Source organism: Biomphalaria glabrata, chromosome 18, assembly GCF_947242115.1.
Source record: "Biomphalaria glabrata chromosome 18, xgBioGlab47.1, whole genome shotgun sequence".
Taxonomy (NCBI): Eukaryota; Metazoa; Mollusca; class Gastropoda; family Planorbidae; genus Biomphalaria; species Biomphalaria glabrata.
Genome location: NC_074728.1, coordinates 15,244,115 through 15,267,184, shown reverse-complemented (window position 1 = coordinate 15,267,184; position 23,070 = coordinate 15,244,115). Strand labels below are relative to the sequence as shown.

The 23,070-nt window shown below is 35.7% G+C and overlaps 1 protein-coding gene across 7 annotated transcripts in view; it reads left to right on the top strand.

Annotated features, from left to right (window-relative positions):
• Window positions 1-712: 712 nt before the first annotated feature.
• LOC106060385 (talin rod domain-containing protein 1-like) overlaps window positions 713-23,070 on the top strand; it is a 61,227-nt gene continuing 38,869 nt past the window's right edge. The window contains exons 1-4 of one of the 7 annotated variants that reach the window (XM_056016692.1): window positions 1,226-1,488; window positions 12,096-12,163; window positions 17,142-17,444; window positions 18,098-18,349. In XM_056016692.1, coding sequence (XP_055872667.1) covers window positions 17,223-17,444; window positions 18,098-18,349 — 474 coding nt within the window. In that variant the 5' untranslated portion in view covers window positions 1,226-1,488; window positions 12,096-12,163; window positions 17,142-17,222. Of the gene's footprint in view, window positions 1,177-1,225; window positions 1,489-12,095; window positions 12,164-17,141; window positions 17,445-18,097; window positions 18,350-23,070 lie in introns of those variants that run through there. The other 6 variants (XM_056016693.1, XM_056016690.1, XM_056016688.1 and 3 more) reach the window with 6 other exon arrangements.

Here is a 23,070-nt window from a genome sequence, read left to right as displayed (position 1 = left end):
CCTTTCTTAAGTATTGGGACTATGGTTGCAAAGCGCCAAGCCCTGGGTAGAGTTGACTCCACTCAGGTTCAATTCATAAACTCTAGGAGTTTGTCTCTTCCTTTCTCAAGATGTTTTAGCATCTCGGAGGTTATCCGATCTGGCCCGGAGCCTTTCTGTTTTGGGACTTTGCTATCGCTCTATCTAGCTCAGCACGACAGAAGGGCGCATAACACGTGCCCAGAGTAGCTAAGTCATCTGGATCCCTCTCCTGCCTTTTTCGTTCTTTAATGAGGGCTTTGAACGTAGGACACTTCCTTTCGGACTTGCTGATTATAGAAGTCGACCTATTCAGCAAGTCGGCCATTTTTTGAGCTATAGAGACCGATTCTCCACTGGGTGACAATAGTTGAGCGGGTGTGCAGACCGCTAGCTTGTCTACATAGATGTTTTTTGTTTGTAAAATGTTTTACATGTTTCGGATGTTCCTTCAGAGTTGAAAATAATTACTTCCTAGTCCAAACCTCCCGCAGGACGACGGGGGATGGGAGCGGGCAGGGTTTGAACCCTGGACCATCGATAAATCTGAACGACAGTCCAGCGCGCAAACCGCACGACCAGGCAACCATCCTGGGTATCTTTCTTATACTCTTTTCTACGCGCCCTTTTCCTGACTAGAATTCTTCTGACCAGGCGGGTCTGTGCCGGGATAGGTCCGGGGGACATATTTCTTGGCCGCACCCAACACTGCTGCAGTTATCTCGCCGTATTTTTCGTCAACGGTCTATTCGTCCACTGTACGCAGATCACTCAGCCTTGGTGTAACTCCATTTACGTGGGAGCTTAGTTGTTACACCACTGGTTTTAGAAGAGAGGAATAGTGATCTCTATGCGGCTGTGATCACTTCCGATATCTTCGAGCACTGAAAATGAGGTTTTGTTATCTACATCTAGAATCTAGATCTAGATCTAGAAATCTAGATCTGCTGAGATGAAAGTTAGATCGGGTCTGGAGAGCGACCCATTGCCTGTGTGTAACAGGGTTAGCGGGGTGTTTTTATTTTCTAAAAGGAACAAATTAGTAGTCTATATTCTATATGTCGTCTATATATATTCATATATGTCGTTAGTAGTATTTAAAAGGTCATGGACTTTATAGATCTATTCTGGAGAAAATCTAGTCACTATAGTGTGTACGTAAGTACAAAGTAACGAAAATTGAAAAAAATATAGATCTAGATCTAAGTAAACCTTATAGACTCTAGATCTACTAGGCTTTAGGCTGGATAGATGTGTCATAATCAGATAATAATCTAGATCTAGATCTTCTGTCTTCTAGAGTCGAGACTATAATTATAGATCTAGATTAGATTCTAGATTCTGTCTAGAGATCTAGATGTATCTAGTCTAGTTTCTAAACGCCTGATTTACATTCTTAGTCATTCTAGAGATCTAGAGTAGATCTACTATGATCTAGATAGTAGACTCTAGATACTATTTTATTTTTATGTAATATTTTTTTGTAATACTAAGACACTAAGATAGAGTCTAGATCTTAACTTCAAAACTTGTCTTACTCTTAACTATTCTATAAATCTAGATGATCTAGAATCTATAGATCTATACTATAATTATTATTATATAACTAGATTCTAGATCTAGATTGACTAGATCTATAATTGTATATAATAAATATAAAGTATAAATACTAGATATAGTATAAATAATATTAATACTACTAGTAGTACTAGTTCTAGATAGTTTATAGTTTAAATACTAGATCTAGACTCTAGAGTAGTTCATCATTATGCTTTTCGGACACCTAGAATCTCTCTCTCTATATATATATAATATATATATATACTATAGGCAGTGTATAGTAAACTTGGAGTTGAAGCTAGGTGCTGAAACAAATGATACATACATATATATTAAACATAAATGAATAACAGCACCAGGGACCAAGTTTTTAAGAGAGAAAGTAGTGAATTAAAATGCTACGCTACGAAAATAAGGGCATGCGCCGACCGAGGCTCGAACCTGTGACTCCGGATTCGACTCTATCGAAGTTGTTAGTGAACGGATGGTGGGGGAGGGGCTAGCTGGGGCTTGTGACCTTTGACCACTGGGGTGGTAATTTGCATACGAGCGAAATGACTCTGGATCAGAAGAATGTTTTTTTGGACATTCCGATGGTCTAGAGCAGTGGTCTTCAACGGGGGCGATATCGCCCCCTAGGGGGCGTTTTCGAGATTTTGGGGGGCGCTGAGAGCCAAAGGGGCGGTAGGGGGGCGCTGGGCACAAAATGGGGCGGTAAGGGGGCGCTGGGCATAAAGGCGGAAAGAAGAAACTTAAGGTGCTCTGAAACAAAACAAATTTAAAAATTCTTCAACATTAAAGCTGGGAAACTAAATATAGACAAAGTATAGTTAACTTGTTTCTAATTTAAGAACAGAAACAGCGTTAGAAATTGAGTTCGGGAATCCCATTTTCTATTTTTAAATTCTTACTCTTGTTATGATCGGAGAGTATCTATTGTCCTTGAATATTTCGCGTATAAACGTTTAAGATTTGATCAACAAAGTAGGTAATACGCCTTTTAGCTTATAGTTTATTTTATCTACATATGTTAATATATTGATATGTAAAATTTAATTGCAAAAAACATATAAGGTAACATTTAATAGAATAATTTAACTTTTTAAAAACAAAAAACATTGATAAAATGTTGTTACGAAAACTCACTGGTATGCAGGGGCGGACTGGCTATATGGGCATTCGGGCAAATGCCCGGTGGGCCGGTACCCAAATGGGCCGGTAGGGCAACCTAAATGGCTTCATATAGAAGATTTTATAAATATTTTATAATATCCCTTGTAAAAAGAGGCCCTCTAAGCTAATTAAATCTAACACATTATCCGAAAAAATGTAATAGCCTACATCCGTAGACAGTGCTACTAGTAGGCTTCATTATTTTAGGGCCTATATACTTAGTGACTAAAACTTTACATAAGACCTGTATTTCTTATAAAGATATAATGTTCACTTTATCCATGCTTTTAGTTATCGATACATTTTACAACTTAATGTAATGATTTTGAGGACAGGGAGACCTAAAATTGGATGCCCATCATATGATATACTTTTTGTGGGCTGGGTTGTATAGAAATGCCCGAGCCGATTTTAATTCCCAGTCCACCCCTGCTGGAATGTCATGTAATATTTCCTTGAGATTTAGTGAATTGCCACTAGAAAAAAAATAAGTTCTACTTTGATGGCATTTTCAGATGAGGTTATGAAACCAAGTCGGCTTCACGAACATATAGCAATATCCAAAAATAAGTTAAGAATATTCATGAACAATTATAAAAATCTACAATTAAAACAATTTTAAAAACAAAAAACAGCAAAGCAGGATATGTTTTAATGGCTTTTTAGAAAAATGCATAGTTTTTTAAAAATTCATATGATATTGTTGAAAAATTGATTAAAACTAAATTTATTTTAAAACATATGTAACACAAGAAGACTTTTTTCTGTTAGAATTGAAATATTATTTCAAAATTTTCTAATTATGTAGCTTATGAGGACATATAGGAAACCATCAGTGGTTGGACGCTACAATGACTTTATAGGTAATATAGAATAAAGAACAAATCTATTCACTATTCACATTGTGAGTTATGATACACAAGAAAAGTTTAGCCCGCAATTTCATTTCTATTGGAATCTAATTATAAAACTGTAGGCCTAAATAAAATTCAAACCCATGCCGAAAATAAGCGCATCTTTCAACAGTTTTGTGAAACAAATGATGAAAAAGGTGTTAGACTCTTGTTGTAAAATGAAGTTCGCTGGATTTCGAAAGGGGTTTATTAATTGTTAAGCTCTTAAATAATTTTTTTTTTTTTTTGAGAAACGGGAAGATTCAACGTTTGGCGATGACTTAAAGCAGGCTAAAAAATTGTTTTACATGGTAGGCATCTAAAACAAATGAATGAAACCAACCTCTGATTGCTAGGAAAGAAATTGACTTTTATTGATAATATCATTTTCTCTTTTATTGAGGAATTAAATCTATTTTAAAGAGTTTTACAATCTCACATAATTTGTTTGTTAACTAATGAATTACTGCCCAAGGACACCGATATCTATGCAATTCACGTAACAATGCTCTATGAAGAAATTAAGATTCGCTTCTAAAATTTAGAAAAAAAAATATAAATGACAATTATTAAACATCTGTTTCTGACGTTCAAATTGATTTGCATGAAAAAATAGATTTACAAAACTATGTCTTCAGTAAAAAGAATGTAAACATAGGAGGCACACAGTGGCGTAGCTAGGGTGGGGGGGAGGGGGGAAATTTGAAAATCCACGGGGCCCCCATTTAAGGGAGTGCTTTTTTAATTAATTAAATTAAATATTACGCAAAATGCAGCGGCCCCCAAAGATGTCAAGCCCCCTGGCCCTCCAAACGATGGAAATTCCTAGCTACGTCCCAGGAGGCACAACAGAGATGTGGCTGCATTTAAATGTTTCAGTAAAATTCCAAAACTGTTGTCGAAATTGGCTTATGTTTTAGCTTTTCAGTAAACATACATTGTTAACATAGATTTAGTGCATAACAAAGTTAATGAATAAGCAAAGAAATAGACTGGATGTAGCCACTAGAGGAGACCTTCGCCTCGCTTTGGCTAAATTAAAGCTGGAAATTTCTAATATTGTCAGACCGCAGGGGACATAAGGTTCCCATTAGCTTAATTTCATTTTGTAGTGAATTCTGCAATAATAATATTTATATTAAAATATAAAGCTAAATTTACAATTAAACCTAAAAACAGTAGGCCCTAATATTCAAAAATTTTAACGGAGACTTTTCTTAGGATTTGAAAGAAAGTCTTTACAATTAATTTTTGTGTGTAATAACTGTAAATTATTTGACACAATTTTTGCATAATGATAATATTGGCTGTTTTTGCCTTTAATTCCGAAGATTACGGCTGAGTCCAGTGTTTCACATAACTATGCAAACACAACTGCGATCTACATATTTTCCCGAATTTGTATGCAGACAAAGCCGTTGTATGCTGGCTTTTCTTTGAATATCAAATGTTTGTCCCGCAGTTTTTGTAAGAGCTCTCGAATTGTTTCTCTCAGAGGCTATCTGCTGCCAGAGAATGCTGCCAGTTACTTTCCTCTATGCCAGTGAGAGCGAAATGGCGCCTGAATGCCTGAATAAATCTTTATAGCGCTCACGGGGTAGGGGGGCACCTCTGTAACTCAGTCCTCCTTAAAGCTCGTCAGACATAGGCCAAGGAGTTCACAACAATCGCCTTTGGCATGCGGTCGTCTCCCAAGCGGGATAAGTGTTATTGACAGCATACTAATTAATAGATAGATGATATTTTGTTCAAATTTGCCTTCTCGCGCTTCTTTATAACTGTTTTTCTTAGAGGGGGGCGCTGGCGGATTTTTAAAAAAAAAAATTCGAAAAGGGGGCGGTAGGCCAAAAAAGGTTGAAGACCCCTGGTCTAGAGGTTAGTTTCGCTTGGTGCGTTATCGCTAGGCGGTGGTGTCTCTCTTAAAAACTTGGTCCCTGGTGCTGTTATTCATTTATGTTTAATGTATATAGGCAGTATAGGCCCAAATTTGAAAGTTTGACTTTGACAGTGCATTATTTTACAATGGTTCGACGAATTTAGGAAATTTAGGCACCGGATATTTAGGCACCGCATATTTACAGATATTTAGGCACACGGAAATTTAGGCACCGGATAATTAGGCACTTTTTGACAAGGCGGAAAATTAGGCACCGGATAATTAGGCACTCTTTAATTAGCGACCTTAATTTTGAAAGTAGTTTTAAAATGTTAACGTATATGTTATCCTTAGGCTATGGGCTATCGGTGACGTTATAAAAAAAATAGCAACCATAACGATTCTAACTAAAGAAAAGCTGACAAAATGGAGAAAATGACAATCATGAGCATGTGTGGAAACAAATGACTCCTGAGTCATTATATAATATAGACATCACAGCATTCAGGGGAGGGGAGGTAGAGATGATTTTCCGCTCATTGCTTCCGTCCATCACCAACCCCTAAGGTTGACTGGTGAGGTTTTTTAAATTGATGATTATGCAAATTGTGTAAATATTTAGTTACTAATGATTAAAAAGTATTATAAAATATTTTTATTATGTCGGGGAGTGTTGGTGATAAATATAATCGCAATCGCCCTCTGCTTGTGGAAAAAGGAGGGGTCGTACTCTTAAAATGGGATGGGGGGGGGGCACACACTCTCACTTAAATGAGAGGATTTCTCGCAGGTAGATGTAAACTTAGTCGTAAAAGTAACGTAGTGAATCTGAAGGCTACACACTGGACTAAAGGGTATGGAAACACAAAGGTGTTCTAATGGAAGTCTGGGGATTATATATTAGAGGCCTTTCAAAAACTTTGGTAGACACATTTCTGTTAAAACCATCATAATAATAAGAACAGTAATAAAAATAATAATATATATAAGGGAAATGAAGATAGTTAAATTTGATTGGCAGTTTTGAAAGTTAGGGAAACGAGTGTTTTTTTTGTTGTTTTTTTAATATGTGTGTGTGTGTGTGTTTAATAATGAGTGTATGAAACCTTTTTTGTCGTTTTTTTTTTTTTTTCATTCTGAAGAAAAAAATAATTGTATAAGGTAGGCCTACTGAACACAAAAGGAATGGAGGAATCATACCTTCTCGAAAATTGTAGTAAATATATTTCGTTTATGATAGAGAAGGCGGGGTTAAATTGGAACATCAACAATCTTCTATAAGCAGAATAAGTATTAATAAGAGACCAATATTCCAAAAAAAAAAAATGATATTTACATTTTTAACTCATCTGTCTTCTCCATTAACTTTTTTTAAAATTTTCAAAACATTATATTTTATCGTAATTTCTAGCCGTTTTGCGATTTCCATTGCTATTTATATAAATATTATATTACATAAATCTACATATTAATTCAATAAAAGTTAATGACCACATTTGAAGGACGTAACACACCTATACACTCCCACAATAGATCTTCCTAAAGGGGTTACCCATTAACAATATAAAAGAAGGAGTGTTGATAATAGATATTAATGCTATTATAAAATATGTATATACTACTTTAGTTTATCAACATATTTAATTCCTATAAGTAACGCGCACAAATCCACCCTGCTCATTTCCATTCCCACTATAAGAAGACAATTTTCTCCAGACTTCCATTTTAGCAGTTATGTTCAACGCTGTACCCTGCCCTGTACTCCAGTGTGTAGCCTTGAGACTCATTGCGTCATTTTCACGACCTAGTTCAACATCTACCCGCCACAAATCCTCTCCTTTAGTGGGAGTGCGTAGAGGGGGAAGGGCTAAGGTCAGGAAGCAATGAGAAGAGACAACTCTACCTCCCCTTCCCTGAATCCTGTGAGGTCTATATTTTATAATGACTATTAATCCGGAGTCATTTTTTCCACACATTCTTAGGATTGTCATTTTTTTCCTCGTTTTGTCAGTTTTTCTTTTATATCATGAAAATTCAGTTAGAATCGTTATGGTTGCTATTTTTTTGATAACGTCACCAATAGCCCATAGCCTAAGGATAACATATACGTTAACATTTTAAAACTACTTTCAAAATTAATTTCCTGGTGCCTAAATTTCCGGGTGCCTAAATATCCGGTGCCTAAATATCCGGTGCCTAAATTTCCAGATACCTGGTTCGACATAGATCTAATCTAGAAAAGAAAATGAAGTATCAAAATCTTCTTTCATTAAAGGAGAATAAGGATGACTACTTATATTTGTACCCCTAACATATATATATTTGTTATTATATTTAAGGTCAAAGAGGCTGTGTTTTCATTTAATTCGGACAAATTTGACCCACATTATTTGATTCCGGACAACATTTAAATATTATTATATACTAGTCTAGTATAAGATCTATATATATCTATATTGACTATATGTCTATCTATAATCTAGATATTATGCTCATATAAAGTTCAGTCTAGACATATCAATCATGACACAAGTCATATGATGATATATAATATATATATATATATATAGAATTCAAGATAGTTAGTATTAATAGATCTATGATATCTATAACTGAGTGAATTTATCTAGAAATCTAGATCTACCAATCTACCTACATAGTTACATTACATAGACTTAGTCTTAGACATACTCATAGGCTAGATCTAGATAGATCTGCTATCAGTATCATATAATATGTGATCATATATAGGCCTAATATAGATATAGAATTTACAGACTGATAGAGTAGAGACTAAGAGCTTGAGGGTATTTTTAGAGAGGGTATAAATTTTGGAGTTGAGTCTAGATCTAGACTATAACAGTATAACTATAACTAATAGAATCTATTAAATAGATCTATAACTAGTTTCTAGATTCTAGATCTATAGTAATACTAGTACTAGTATATTATTAGTATTAATGAGGTTGTTCTGGATTTCCCCCTAGTCACATGGGTGCTGTCCCAGTGTTGTGTTTACATTGCGCACCATGCTTAGTTTTTCAGTTAGTTTATAGTGGGAATCTGAAGCATTTTAAGTCAATATTTAGTGGTTTCAATTTAGTCATTAGGGCTAAACTATAATTTGTTAATAACAGGAGAATCTCTAGAGATAGATACATTTTTTTAATAGTTTCAACTTTAAGATAGTTAAACCTTTGAAAGAAGGTACCGAAGCGTTGGCCTATAATCTGCCATACTGAGATCTAGATTTCTTGATCAACAATCACGATGTCAATGACTACACTTACAGTTCTTAGCATTCGGGCAACCAATCCTAGAAAAAAAAAGTAACACTTTCACCACCCCTTCCTCTCTGCCCAAAAGTAAACAAGCTTGAACTTGGGTAGAACACTAAAAGTTGGACAGCAGACCAGTGTGTATTGAATTGGTCAGATAGCTATAGGGCTAGTCTAGTGTGTAGTCTATATAGTTGTTGTGAAAGATGAAAAAACTGCCATGTGTTTTTCCTTGTGGGTAATAGGCTTGAGTTGTTTAGCGAACAAATAACACATCTGATAGTAGTCAAGGATAAATCTAGATCTACTCCAACAGTTACACAGGCCAAATGTGTCTTATCCCGCTCTTATCATTAACACAAAAAAGACTGAATCAAAGTCTTATATTTACCTGCTCCTGGGAAAGCCTACTCGGATCCAAGCATCACTATAAATGGACATGATATAAACGCAGTGGACAAATTGACATATCTTGGCAGCACACTCTCCAGAAACGGAAAAATTGATATCGAAATCGACCTGCGTATCACCAAGGCCAGTGCATCCTGTGGCAGACTGTCTAAAAATGTCTGGAACAGACGTGGTATCACCACAAACACAAAGCTAGGGGTCTATAGAGCTGTCATCCTCCCTACATTGCTCTATGCCTCAGAAACATGAACAGTGTACAGAAAACATGCAAAGAAACTGAACCACTTCCACATGAAATGTCTGAGAAAAATACTGAATGTCAAATTGCAAGACAAAATACCAGATACCGAAGTCCTTCGAAGAGCGCATCTTCAAAACATCCACACAATCCTGATGCAGTCCCAGTTGCGATGGGCAGGACACGTCTGCAGAATGGAAGACCACTGCATCCCTAAACAATTGTATGGCCAACTAAGCGAAGGAAAGCGCTCGCAAGGTGGTCAAAGAAAGCGCTTCAGGGACACCCTCAAAGCTTCTCTGAAGGCGTTCAGCATAGACCCAGGCACCTGGGAGACAGAGGCACATGACAGCATCATGGCGTCGCGCTGTGAAAACTGGCGCACAGGTTAGGAGAAGAGAACAACGCTGGCAGAAGAAAAACGCCAGAGAAGAAAAGCAAGGCAAACGACATTAGCTCCAGCTGGAATAACCTGCCCAGTGTGCGGTCGAACATTCCGGCTCACATAGATCTCACCAGCCACATCAGGAGGCATAAAACCCCAGTGCAAAGCCCCCAGCCCCCTGGATGACAAAGTGGTCATCATCGAACCACGATGGACGAACTATATAAATATATATATATATATATATATATGTGTGTGTGTGTGTGTGTGTGTTTGTGTCTAGTTTACACCAAGCCTTTTTTTTTTAATCTTGCAAGAACGTTTGTAAAAACATCTTCTGTATGTGAATGTATCATCTGCAATGTGTTGACGCTTGTTGTGGACTATAAAGGAAATATCACTGATAATTTAAACCCATCCTTAAACAGTTCTTAGCCCTTTATGGAAACATTCGTATAGTTATTTGAACATTCATGAAGTTCATTGATGTACTCTGTATATTTTAAAATGTTTGTGAATGTAAAATCTTGTAAAAATAGTGGAGCAACAGCAATGGAAATATAGGAAGACAAGGCCATTCTCCTCTTTGTTGTCCAACAGCCACGTGACTTTGGTTAAAGTAGGTCAGAAATCCGGAACAACCTCATTATTAAGATATCATAATCATATGGTTACCAACTTTTAATAAATTTAAGCTGTGTAAACTCAAGAGTGTAGTGTGTGAAGTCTAGTGATCCAGTGTCACAGAGAGTGGCAGAGTCTGCCAGAGTGTTAGTGAGCTGTGTCAGCTAGTCATTAGTCTAGATCTAGTTTATGGAAGAACTGTCTTCATATTGTGTTGAAATAGGGCATTTCCTTTCCTTATAGGTGGTTTCTTGTAGTGCTTTTACCTAGCCCCCTTTAGTTTATTATTATTATTGTAAAATATCTTTATGATAAAAGCTACTAATATATTATATTGAATACATTAATATATTATTATTATTACCCTTCTGGTATCTTGGCCGCTTCTGTGACTTTTGAGTGTTGGGAGTGGTTTCCAATTTTGAAACAGAAATGATAGTGTGTGAAAAAAATTATTTGAGAATCTTTATAATATAAGCTACTTATATTTGAACCCATTTGTATATTATACCACACCACACTCTAATCTCAAATTAAATTATTAGTAAATATAAAAAGAATGAAGGTTGTACCAGGTGGTGGGTCAATATATATCATCACACCCTCATCACACTGGGCAGACCTATACTTTTTCTTTTGTATTAGAGTTAAGAAATTACAAAATCTGTCACTAATATAAGTTATATATTATGCTATAAATTACATTCTTATATCAAGTCTCCCCAACCCATATTCTTTAATGCCAAAAAGCAATCATTAGCAATAATTGTAAAAAGGAGAGAGGACTCTTACTGTCTGTTAGATGATAATCATTTTCACTCTACCCCAACGAAACATGGTGTTTTAAAACAGAATAGTTAAATATGGCGACAGAGTTTATGTAATAGTTATGGAAAGAATATGCATTGGTAAATTTAGAATTCATAAGAAATTTTTAAGTAGAAGATTAACAATTGATTAACAATCCCATATGGGATACGTGCCTTGCCCAGTGTAACTGTCGGACCATAAGTCCCTCTATACTGTCCATACCAGCGTTCTTAAGGACATCGTTGTTTATAGTGCAGTCTTGACACCATTTGTCCATGATGGAGCTCAAGTATCTTTGGTGAAAGCACTCACGTAGTCTTAGTTGCTTTCTGTAATAATACCCATGTCTCAGATCAATATAGAAGGGTTGAGAGAACCACCGCTCGGTAGACATTAATTCTTGTAAGCAGGAGGAGCCATTTATTTCACCAAACTCTCACCTGAAGGCGTCCAAAAGCACTACTGACAGACAATTATCAACTTCCCTTGAAAGCGAGACATCTTTTGATACTATACTTCCTAGATATGTGAAATGGTCTTCCCGTTAAGTAGCTGTCCATTTACGCTGATCTTTGGGACTGAGTAGGTTTTATTGGGTGACTTCTGGAACATGACTTCTGTTTTCCCAAGGTTTATAGATAAACAGTCAAGATCAAGATCTATATATTTTTAATTAATGAAAAAAGTTGCAATAATTCACTAATTGGCAGTGGCATCACTAGGAGTGCGGGCGGCACTGGGTGACACCCATGTGGGAAAAATGCACTTTTCCTAAATTCTTTCTTTTTAAATCTACAAAACTGATCAACATCCTTTATTGATAATCTAGGCTTTGCTCAACGATGTATCTCAGGACCTGAACCTGTTCAGTGCTTGATTTGGCTTTTCAGAAGCAGCGTAAGAAGCTCTTAAATAATCTCTAATAAAAAAATAAATAGCACAATGTTTATTAATTCAATAATGTTACATTTTTAATCTATACTAGTCGACCGGCGTAGCATATGCCGCTATTTTGCAGGGCCGGCCTTAGGCCAATGCAACCTTTGCCACCGCAGTGTCATTTGGGGTGTCATTCAATATGGAAAACGCCAATCCTATGTGCTATAAAAAAAAACAGTATTATGCAATGCCCGTAATTGTGGAATCTAGTGAAAGAAGCTTCTCGCGCCTCAAATTAATGAAGAATTACTTGAAGTCAACAATTCTCGTTGATAGATTGAAATATAGGTAATTCTTGCTATTCTTGATCTAGGTAGAAACAGAATTCTTATGATACACTGTATATGTTTCGCATTGACCCCACAATGCTATTTAGTGACAGGTGAATACAGGGTAGACTACTTGTTCTCTTTCCAAGACTTCTTGGTCACAATGGTTTTTTAGTGACGGGTGAATACTACTTGTTCTCCCCCCCTCTTTTTTTTTTTTGCCTCTAAAATTACGTGAGGTAACTCTAGTCCGTCCAACTTGCAGAAATAAAAGAGTGATCTTTCCATTACTAGGTGTCCAAACTCTTGAACCATGAAGAAAATTTTATTTATAGATAATAACTATTGATAAAATGTCAAAAACAACAACTGTATGAAATAGAATCAAAAACTATTTTCATGTGTAAACATCAATTAATTAGCTTACAGTTTTATTGTTAAAAAAAAAAAGAAACAATAGTAGTTTGTTTTTTTAGGGAGAAATTTTTTTTCCTGTGGGGGGGAATGACACCTGAGTGAGGCCACTGCTAATTGATATGATTGTTTTAGATCTAGATAAGATAAAGATCTTCATCTACTCATTGGAAGATATAGTCATTGTTCTCTTTGTAAGACCTTCACCACATGACTTATAGGTTATATAAGTAGGATATGGAACAACCTCATTAAGAAAAGGGTTGTTGTAGGGTTATTTTAGTTATCAATACTTGTATGTGGAGGTATGTGGTGGTAATGTTAGAAAAGAATGAATACATATAATCATGAGGATAATCTAGAGGTTTAAGGCAACTATCAATGTCTAATTCAATACATATCTGCATTACTTTTTTTTAGCGGCCCCCGTAAGGGGAAAAGCTGCTATTAGGTTTGTGCAAAATGTCAGTCTGTCACACTCAGATCTCGAAAACTAGAAGAGATATCAAAAATATTATTTCACCATGCGATGCAGCTTGAAAAGTTTAGGTGCAACAGCTACTTTTGGTTTTCTAAAAGCAAACACTTTAATTTATAAAATTATTATGCAAGCGATTTTTTCATAAAAATACACCAATTCTAAAGCAATTACGTAAATTATGGGAGGCAATATTACAATATGTTAACAAAGAAGGACAATCTTTTGTGTTTTTTCAGTATCACTAAGTCAAATATATTTATAAAATGTACAAAAAATGTTCACAACAAATATAATTTTTTTTTTTCTGGTCAACTAGCTGCTAAAATTAAAAGAAAACATTTATGTTTGTTTATAAAGACTAAGAATGCACTTTATATGTAAATATCACGCACATTTTTTAAAATGGACTTTTATGCAGTGACTTTCGTGCAGTAGCGTAACGCAGCGGCATGATATGGTGCTAAACTAAGTCCTTAAAATTTTTTAAATAATCAGACTTTATTTATTTTTTGTTTAGTGCCCCCATCAGGATAAAAGCCGCTTATTTTAGTTTGTTGGTCAGTCTGTCCATCACTTTTATATAAAAAACAACAACAACACTAAACACTATTTAAAATCTGATTTAACCTTCAATGTTCCTTCCAAAACATTGCAATAGTTTTAAGTATCTATAATAGATTGTTCCAGATGTTTTTGTGAAAAACAAATCAATGCCAACGAATGTTTGTTTGCTCTTCTAACTTGTATTACATGTAATTTCCTTCCTATGAACTATGAAGAACTATGAAGTTGTTTCGGTAGTTGTTTTATTTAAAAAAATTGTATCAAATGATTATTTGAAATAGCATCATTTACTTACATTACCTTTATACTCTTGAACAATAAGTTCAATTTAATAGTTAAATTATCGATATCCAATTGTTCCATATTTTCGATTTAAAACTAATTTATGTCAAATACCTTTTTTTTTTAAAAAATATCGACAATAGGTTGTTCAGGATTTTAAATAAAAAGTAATTTATCAGAAACGATTATTGAAAAACACTTTTTAGACTTACTTTACATTGAATTTTCTTGCTGAAACATATATTACTACTAATCTACATTACTTAAATTTTCTTACAAATAGTTGCCAAAATTGTTCCGAATTTTATATGAAAAATCTACTAACACAAATAACTGTTTGAAATCCCTCTTCTAATAAATAAAACAAATAATCTTCTAATTTACGAATATCGATTGTTCTGGATTTTAATGAAAAACATTCTAACTCTATTTATGTAAAGTCACACTTCTGTCGTACATTACATTTAATTTTCTAGCTAAACGTTTTAAAATCTAATTATCATTAATATTATGTACCAATTTTTAAGAAAAAACAACTTCTTAACACCAAATAAAAATCTCTCCCCAAGGCTATGGTACATCTAATTTTCATACGAGACCATTCCAAAAATTTAATTAACGGTATTAGACTTATCTAGAATTCTCTTTTTCTCTCACTTTATATACAAACAACCTATTATAGATACTTTAAAACTATTGCGATGTTTCGAAAGGAAAATTAAAGGTTAATCAAATATTCAATAGCTTTTAGTTGTTTTTATTTTCGATATTAACATAACGGACAGACAGACTTACAGACTAAACGCACAAAAAATGCGTCTCCTAATATTATATATATATATATATATAATCTTTAAATGAATTCTATTAGAATTCTATTAGAACTCAGTGCACTACAGACTATGAACCTCCATTAAATCTCTTGTGTTAATAAAAACATTTTTTTTTGTGACTAGCCCATTGTGACGTAATGGAATTTTTTCCCTATGACGTCATATGAATTAATTTTTAAAATGTAATGCAAAAAAAACACTTGGTGCACCTCGATAAGTGGATCGTATTGATGGAGACATTTTAATTCTAAATTACATCTAAATTATTCCAAATTTATATTCTAGATATAGTAGATACAGATCTTAAGAGTGCTAAATCAGAAGTTTAGTTTATGTAGATCTACATCCTTATGCCAATATAGCTCTGTTGATTGCCGTCCTGAGATATTGAAGTACAAGCACGATATATCAATGTTGAAAGATTATCTAAAATTGCTCGTTTGACATATTGTACATATCCAGTAGAGATGACATGCCGTAATGTGTAATATATCTCTTTATCAATAATAGGCTCTTAGTTTGTAACCAGTTTGTTATTAAGTTAAGAGCAATGCAGTCGAGCTGTTAGCGTGCTGAACTGATTATCTCAACGGTACGGGGTTGTTTGTTTGTTTATTTTAATGTTTCGGGTGTTCCTTCAGAGTTGAAGATAGTTTACTTCCTAGTCCAAACTTCCCGCAGGATGACGGGGGATGGGAGCGGGCAGGGTTTGAACCAAGGACAATCAATAAATTCGAACGACAGTCCAGCGTGCAAACTGCACGACCAGGCAGGGTTATACTCTGCTCACTGCCATCCTTCATCGTCCATCGAGAAGTTAATTATTTTTAAATCCAAACATCCAAAACATGTAAAGCAGAAAAAAAAAATTTTTTTACAAAGGCAAATGAATCTTTGAAACATTATTACTTTTGACAATTAAAATTAAATATCGTCCTGAATATTCCTTGCGAATAAGCGATCCGACAGTGATCCGACTCCGACGGGGCCGCCTCTGAGTTTGTGTGATAACACAACTCTCTTTGTAATCTTGTTTCATTTTGACTCTTTAAATTGCCTTAAAATAAATTCAAACTTTGGCTTTTTTTTCATTTTAAGATAAATTAACTGTAGAATTTAATTGCATGAATATCTTTTGAGTATTTTATAAACAAATGGAAAATCTGACAATAAAATTTTTTATGCCTTAAATTTTTATAACTTTTTGAGTTAATAAATAGAAGTAATTTGTAAATTTTTAGGTTGATTTCACTTGATAATTATGAATCTGATGTTTTGCAAACCTTAATTTTTTGTTGTCTGTTATTTTCCTTTGGTAACTAGCATTTTATTATGGGTAACATGTACATAGTATTTTCTGTTTTTCATATTATTTACCTCTGACACCTATTAAAATAATACTGTTAATAGGGAAAGATAAGTAGCTTATTGTGTCATTGGTGGTAATGTAACCTTATTTATGCAGTGAGATGTCCCTAGACTGATGTGGACATTTCTTGATGGTAAAACTCAAGCTCACATTGCTCTAACCATCATTTGCGAGTGGAAATATTCTTTTTATAGGTTTAAATGAAGATGTAAGATGTGAGAATTGATCACAGCTGTAGTAGAACTGTAATAAAATTATGAAAGAAAACAATACATTTTGATGTAGGTAAATGATTGGACCCAAAGAATTAATGTGTTTATATCTTAAATATTGCTTCCAGATCTTGCATGATGTTTAAAAATTTATCACACTACAAAGAAAGGAGGTCAAACGTGATAGAACATGGAATGAAATATAAAAAACCAGTAAATACTAAATTAGTTAGAATCACAGAAAGTATTGTGGGTAAAGTTAAAATCCTGTTACAGGAACAATGAGATGATTATTTAAAGACATTAGTGTAGGGCCAGAGGAAAATCGAAGTAGACTTAACCAGTGAGTTACTAGGGTTATAATTATTTTTCAGCAAGTGAGTTATTAGGGTCAGCAATAAACCAACACACTCTATTTTCCTAATCAATTGTTAACTTATTATTAGAGTTGATTGTCAGTTGGAATAAGAAGATCTCAATTTAATTTTTTAAAAATTGATTATTCCAAATAGAAAATTTTCATTTGAAAAAGAATGATCATCAACATACAGAGTCTAGCAGCTGGCGGAAGCAGCATTTAGATTCAATTCACTATGATGAATGATCATGTCAGAAGTATCGTACTAATCTTTGATGAATCACTCATGCGAATTCAAACAGTATCAGAGCTTCTTCTTATCTCATGCACACCACGTCCCGTATTTACAAGACAAGATGATTTGGAACTATGCGAAGACAATTTTATTAAGTATCGGGACAAAGTTATTAGCCAGCTGAATAAAATGATGATATTGTCAAGGGATTTAACGAGTCAGGTACTGTTTATAATTATTTTTGTTATTTTAAAAAATATATTCTATTTGTTGTGATTTAAGTGAAGAACATTCAAATACATTACATTACAATCAATAAATGTATAGAAATATTTAGAAATTGCAAAGTCCAAACAGCAGAGCATGTAAAAGAGAGGGTTAGGTATTAGTATCAGTTACCTTGTCTGTCAATTAATCAGTAATTAATCATTAACACTATATTGAAAGATTGATGAATACCACAGGTGACCACTGGCTTGTTATAGAGGCTAAAATTGTGCACATTAAATTAATGTTTTATTTGAACAATTGGTAAGATGGCTTAAAAAAAATAAATTTTTTGAATAGAGATGAAAAAACAACAATGAAAGTAATTTGAATTAATTAAGCAGAACTTCCATTTGAGTGAGTTTGCTTTAAATGTACCTACATTTTGTATGGTGGCATTTAGGATTAATTAGGATTATGGCTATTGATAGTTTGTAGTTCACAGCTTCTTAATTTTGTGCTGAAAATATCCAAACCTTCCATTTTACCTGCATAGCTCGCCAAACACCTTGGCTTATACTTTGAAGCTGCCAATGTAATTTTTTTAAAAATCTTGTTTGATTAAAGTTTTTGGGTGACTAATACATGTTTCTATTAAATATACCTAGGCTCATGGAAAACAGATACATTGGAAACAGTTTTGTCAACAAGTACAAGAGCTGACTACTGTTGTTGTTTACCTCTCAGAGTTATGTGCTCATATTGCCTACCTCATAGCAATCAACATACATGGCTCAGAGCCAGCTCTAGCAGGCCCTGTAACAAATATACATCAGATGACCCAGGCTGACTTGGATATCAAATTTACATGTACAAGGCTCAAAAGATTGAAGCTTGATGATATTCCTCCACATGTTTTGGTTAGTTACATTTTGTCAGAATGATAAGAGAGAGAGAATGAATTAGATTTAAGATCTAGATCTTTGTAGTAATAAAAATAAATTTAAAAAACTAGAATGAAAGAAAGTTACGCACCAATGTAGTGTTAATAAGATGTTATATTTACGATCAAGGGACAGACTGTGCTCCATACCCTTGGTCAGCAGTCAGTCTAGGAGTTGATAGCTCCAAAATAAAACCTACAGCCATCTCAGACTGCTGAGCCACTGTGGTTGACATTTAGCCTAAAGAGTGGTTTTGGTCTGTGCAATCCACATTCCACTATAAAAATATATAAAAATACATAGCGCAGGCTGAATGCCTTTTAGTGTATCACAAATACTACGTAATGTGTAATGTTGAATCGCCTCCAAGTAAAAAAGTGGAAAAGGAAAACACCACATAAACAGACTTGTAGTCTTGGGTGACTTCATGCTTGCTAATGTGATATTGGTGAAGTAATGCACCCCGACTGCTATACAGACCACACACTTGTTCATGCCAAGTTCATCATCTCAATTCAAAGCTCCAAAGAAAAAAAGCTACCTTCTGTCAAAGAAGCTAAAAATTTGTGGCTTTACAGGACAAGTTCCGAGCCATGCTTGAGGCTGAACCCAAAAAGCCCCAGGAAATTGACCCAGAGGCAAACTGGAACCAGTTAAAACAGACTCTCCATGACACAATGGCCAGGGCAATAAGCTATTGTATCAGGCCCAACAGAGACTGATTTGACAAGAGCAACACAAAAATCCAAGAGTTATTAATAAAACCATTACTGTTCTGTTATTGCTAACCACAACAGCACTGAAAAAAGTCCCTCCTCTACAAAGCCTGTGTAATATTTTGCAGGTAAAAGTTTGCAAATTTTAAAACAACTGGTAGCTGGATCAGATGGGTTCCAGAGGTCCGAAAGCACATATGCAGTATTTTTAGACCTAAAACAGGCATACGACCGCGCGTGGAAGCAAGGCCTTTATCTTAAACTTAGAGCCATGGGTGTGCACGGCTGAACCTACGAGTGGGTTAAGGCATTTCTAACAGGAAGGAGCACACAAACTCTATTTCATCACTCCCAAAGCAAGCTGAAATTCCATCGGAATGGCTTACCGCACGGCTCTGCCCTCTCGTGCACACTTTTCATGGCCTATCTTAATGATTTGCCCAGCTCACTGCGGACACGTAAGCTATTATATATGCAAACAACATTGTCCTCCGGTCAACTGGGAAGCGAACGGACCAAATCCAGGCAGCACTTCAAACAGACTTCCATACCATCTCTTTGTATTGCAGAAAATGGCAGATTCAGATAAACGTTGCCAAAATGACCTGGTCCCTGTTCAGCCTAGGAATCAACATTCTTAAGGTAAGCTTCAACTCAGTGGGCTGCGACTCAACTGCGAAAACACGCCCAAATACCCTGGATAGAAAATTGGCAATGCACTTGCAAATCCAGGATGTTGAACCAAAGGCCTCGGAGAAGCTTGGGTTAGTAAGAAAGCTAGCCAGCACAAAGTGGGGCGCCTGAGCTGACATGCTACGCACACTGTACATAGGAGCTATCTGCTCGCAGATCGAATTCTCACTGCCAGTCCAAGTCCATGCGAGCAATACAGCCCTCGAATCACTCGATAAAGTGCAGGCTCAGGCATTATGGTTCATAACTGGCACCTTTAGGACGAGCCCAACATGCGCTGCAGAAATAATGTGTAAAATGCCTCCTCTCAGCCTGAGGAGGGAGAGGGCGATACCAGTAGCCCTGGAGCGCTATAAAAGGGGCTTCCAAGCTGGTAGAGGCATATCAGGCATATTTTTTGTCTTGCGTCAAATGCAGGAAAAATGCAGGGAGCAGAACCTGGACTTGTGCACTGCATTCATATATCTCACCAAAGCATTCTATACTGTGAGTGGTGATGGCTTTTGGAGGATTCTATCTATGGTTGGATGGCCTCCAAGATTCATCACCATTCTGAAACAATGGCATGAGGCTCAAACCAGATACAACATTGACCTGTCAGCTCACATTTCTATAGAGAATGGTGTGAAGCAGGGTTGTGAGCTTACTCTGACACTCTTTGCAATATTCCTTGAAGCAATGCCAAATAAAATGAGTTGACACTTGCATGAGGGTATCTACATCAGATTCTGCTTGGATGGTAGCTTATTTAACATATAGCACTTGCTCTCCCATAAAAAATTAAAGAGTTGTTTGCTATTGAGTTTCTCTTTGTGGTCAACTGGCCTTCCTTGCACACACCTAACAGGAGCTTTAACTTGCCTTCCATGAATTGGCTGAGGCTGCTGCCTCGTTTGGTCTGTTCATTAACCAAAGGTTATGCTTCAGAAGTCCCCAGTGGGTACTTAATCCAGATCCACTAATCAATGTGAATGGCTATCTCCTTAATGCTGTTGACCACTTTACATACCTGATCAGCACAGTTTCAAACAATGTGCAGACCTGCCTACCGTTACGCAAAATGCGTATTCGTTACGCAAAATCTCCCAAAAATGACCGTCAGTACGCAAATACGCATTGAACCCGTCGCGTTACGCTTTTTTCCTCCCTCTCTTGACTAGCTTACGAGCGGTCACGGAGGTCACGCTAAGCCGTTTTGTTTTGTTGGCCGGGGGGGGGGGGGGGGGGGAAGAAAAGGTGGGGGAACACATTGTGTCCAGATCTATACGTTGATTGGTTCTTAAAAGCAATTAGATTTAGTCTAGAAATGAAGAACGCGAGAGTGAGGGAGTGGCGGGTTGGTACCGTCAGTTAGCTGATACACCAACGTGACTTTTTTTTTTTTGTAAGTTCATTAGTAGAATCCCTGATTCCCGTATTCATTTGTATAGAAAAAAATATCGAAGTGCTATCGATTCAAAACACATTGGGTGACATTGTAGATATCTAGTCTAGATCTAGATCTGGATTCTAGATCTAGAATCTAGATAACTTGTTATACAGGAATAGATCTAGCTAGACATTACGACATTACGATTGATGATTACGCTATGTCATGAGTCTCTACATTACTCTACAATCTAGATCCAATTTAGTTGCAGTATGATTTAGATTGACTAGATCTAGGTCGATAACATCTACTACCATCTAGTCTAGATCTAGTCTAGATTAAATTCTTAGTCATAGTATAGAATAGATCAAGGATGAAGGTAGGCTTACGAAAGTTTGGAGTAGACCTACGTTTGTAGCGGATTCACGGCATCGGTAACACTCTTGAGCCCAGATCTAGAGTAGATTATATTCATTATATAGACATAGATCCAAATCTAGTCTAGATATCATCTCTGTTGTCGTATTGATTTAGATTGTAGATCTAATCATGACATCTAGATCTAATATTATATATAATATATATATATATATATATATATATATATATATATATATGACAAAATAGTGGTTCGCGTAAGTGTTACGCATTGTGGTGCCAAAATACGCATTTTGACCATCAGCGTTACGCATTTGGACTTTTTTTGGTAGGCAGGTCTGAATGTGTCACTGTCCAAAGAAATAGACAACCCTCTCAGTGCTTTTAGTCGCCTCAACATGAGAGTATGGCAGAAAAGGTCTCTTCACCTAGCAACAAAAATCAAATCAATGTTTATAAAATAGTGGTTCTCACCTGACTTTTGTTTGGCTCTGAGACCTGGGTGATCTATCGAAGACATTTAAGGCTCCTTTAACACTTTCATTAAAGATGCTGGCAAGACTACATTACAAATAACTGTGTTCTGCTGGAAGCCAGTGTGGCCAGTATAGAAGCACTAATTACCATTCGATAGCTGCGCTTGGTCAGTCACCTTTTGGAGATGACTGCAATCCAAAGGCAATCTTCTTAAGTGAGCTTAAAGAAGGACGGCTTAAAAAAGGTGCTCCCAGTAAGCGCCACAAAGATCAACTCAGGCACCAATTTACTCTTACTGGCATAGAGGACAGTAGCTGGCAGCAGATGGCCTCTGAAAGAGTCAGTTGGAGAGCTCTCACAAAGGATGCTGGACACACATTTGAGACTCAAATGAAAGCCCTTATTGAAGACAGGTGCAGAAGACGGAGAGAAAGTGGCTTTGTCTGCATGAGATGAAGAAAAACATGCAGGTTTGCATATATTCATGTGAAAAACTGCACTTATCCTTAAGCTTTGGAATTGAAGACATAGCTATTATGTGAATTAGATGCTAAACTCTGATAAATCATTGGTTTTCCTGGCTGATTCAGGCACCCTGTTCCAGTACAGTAGAAAGCATACACTATTTCAATGTAGCAAAGCACAATTATCAGGGATGCTGGAATTCTCTGGCCTAGTGTATGTGTGGGGAGGTGTTAAAAACTAGACAAGGCTAACCATTTCTGCTTCATGGCTTATGTTCAAATCTTGTAAGAATTGGTTTTAGGACATCCTGGATTCTTCCAATGAAAATGTGGGTATTGTGTATAAAAATGGAGTAAATCAACTGGCATAGCCATTGGGTAAAGCTAGACTACCCAAGCTAGACTCGCTCGTCATTATTTCTCAACTTAAATAAATTATCTCTAGAAATGAATTTTTTTTTTCTTGAGCTCTCTCCAAAAAAAAAAAAAGATTTTTTGGACCAGTTCTTCCTTTGCTTAACAAAGCACTTTTCAAAAGATGATACACCAAAATTACTCTAATCTTTTCTTATCTTTTTTTTTTGTAATATAATTAGCATT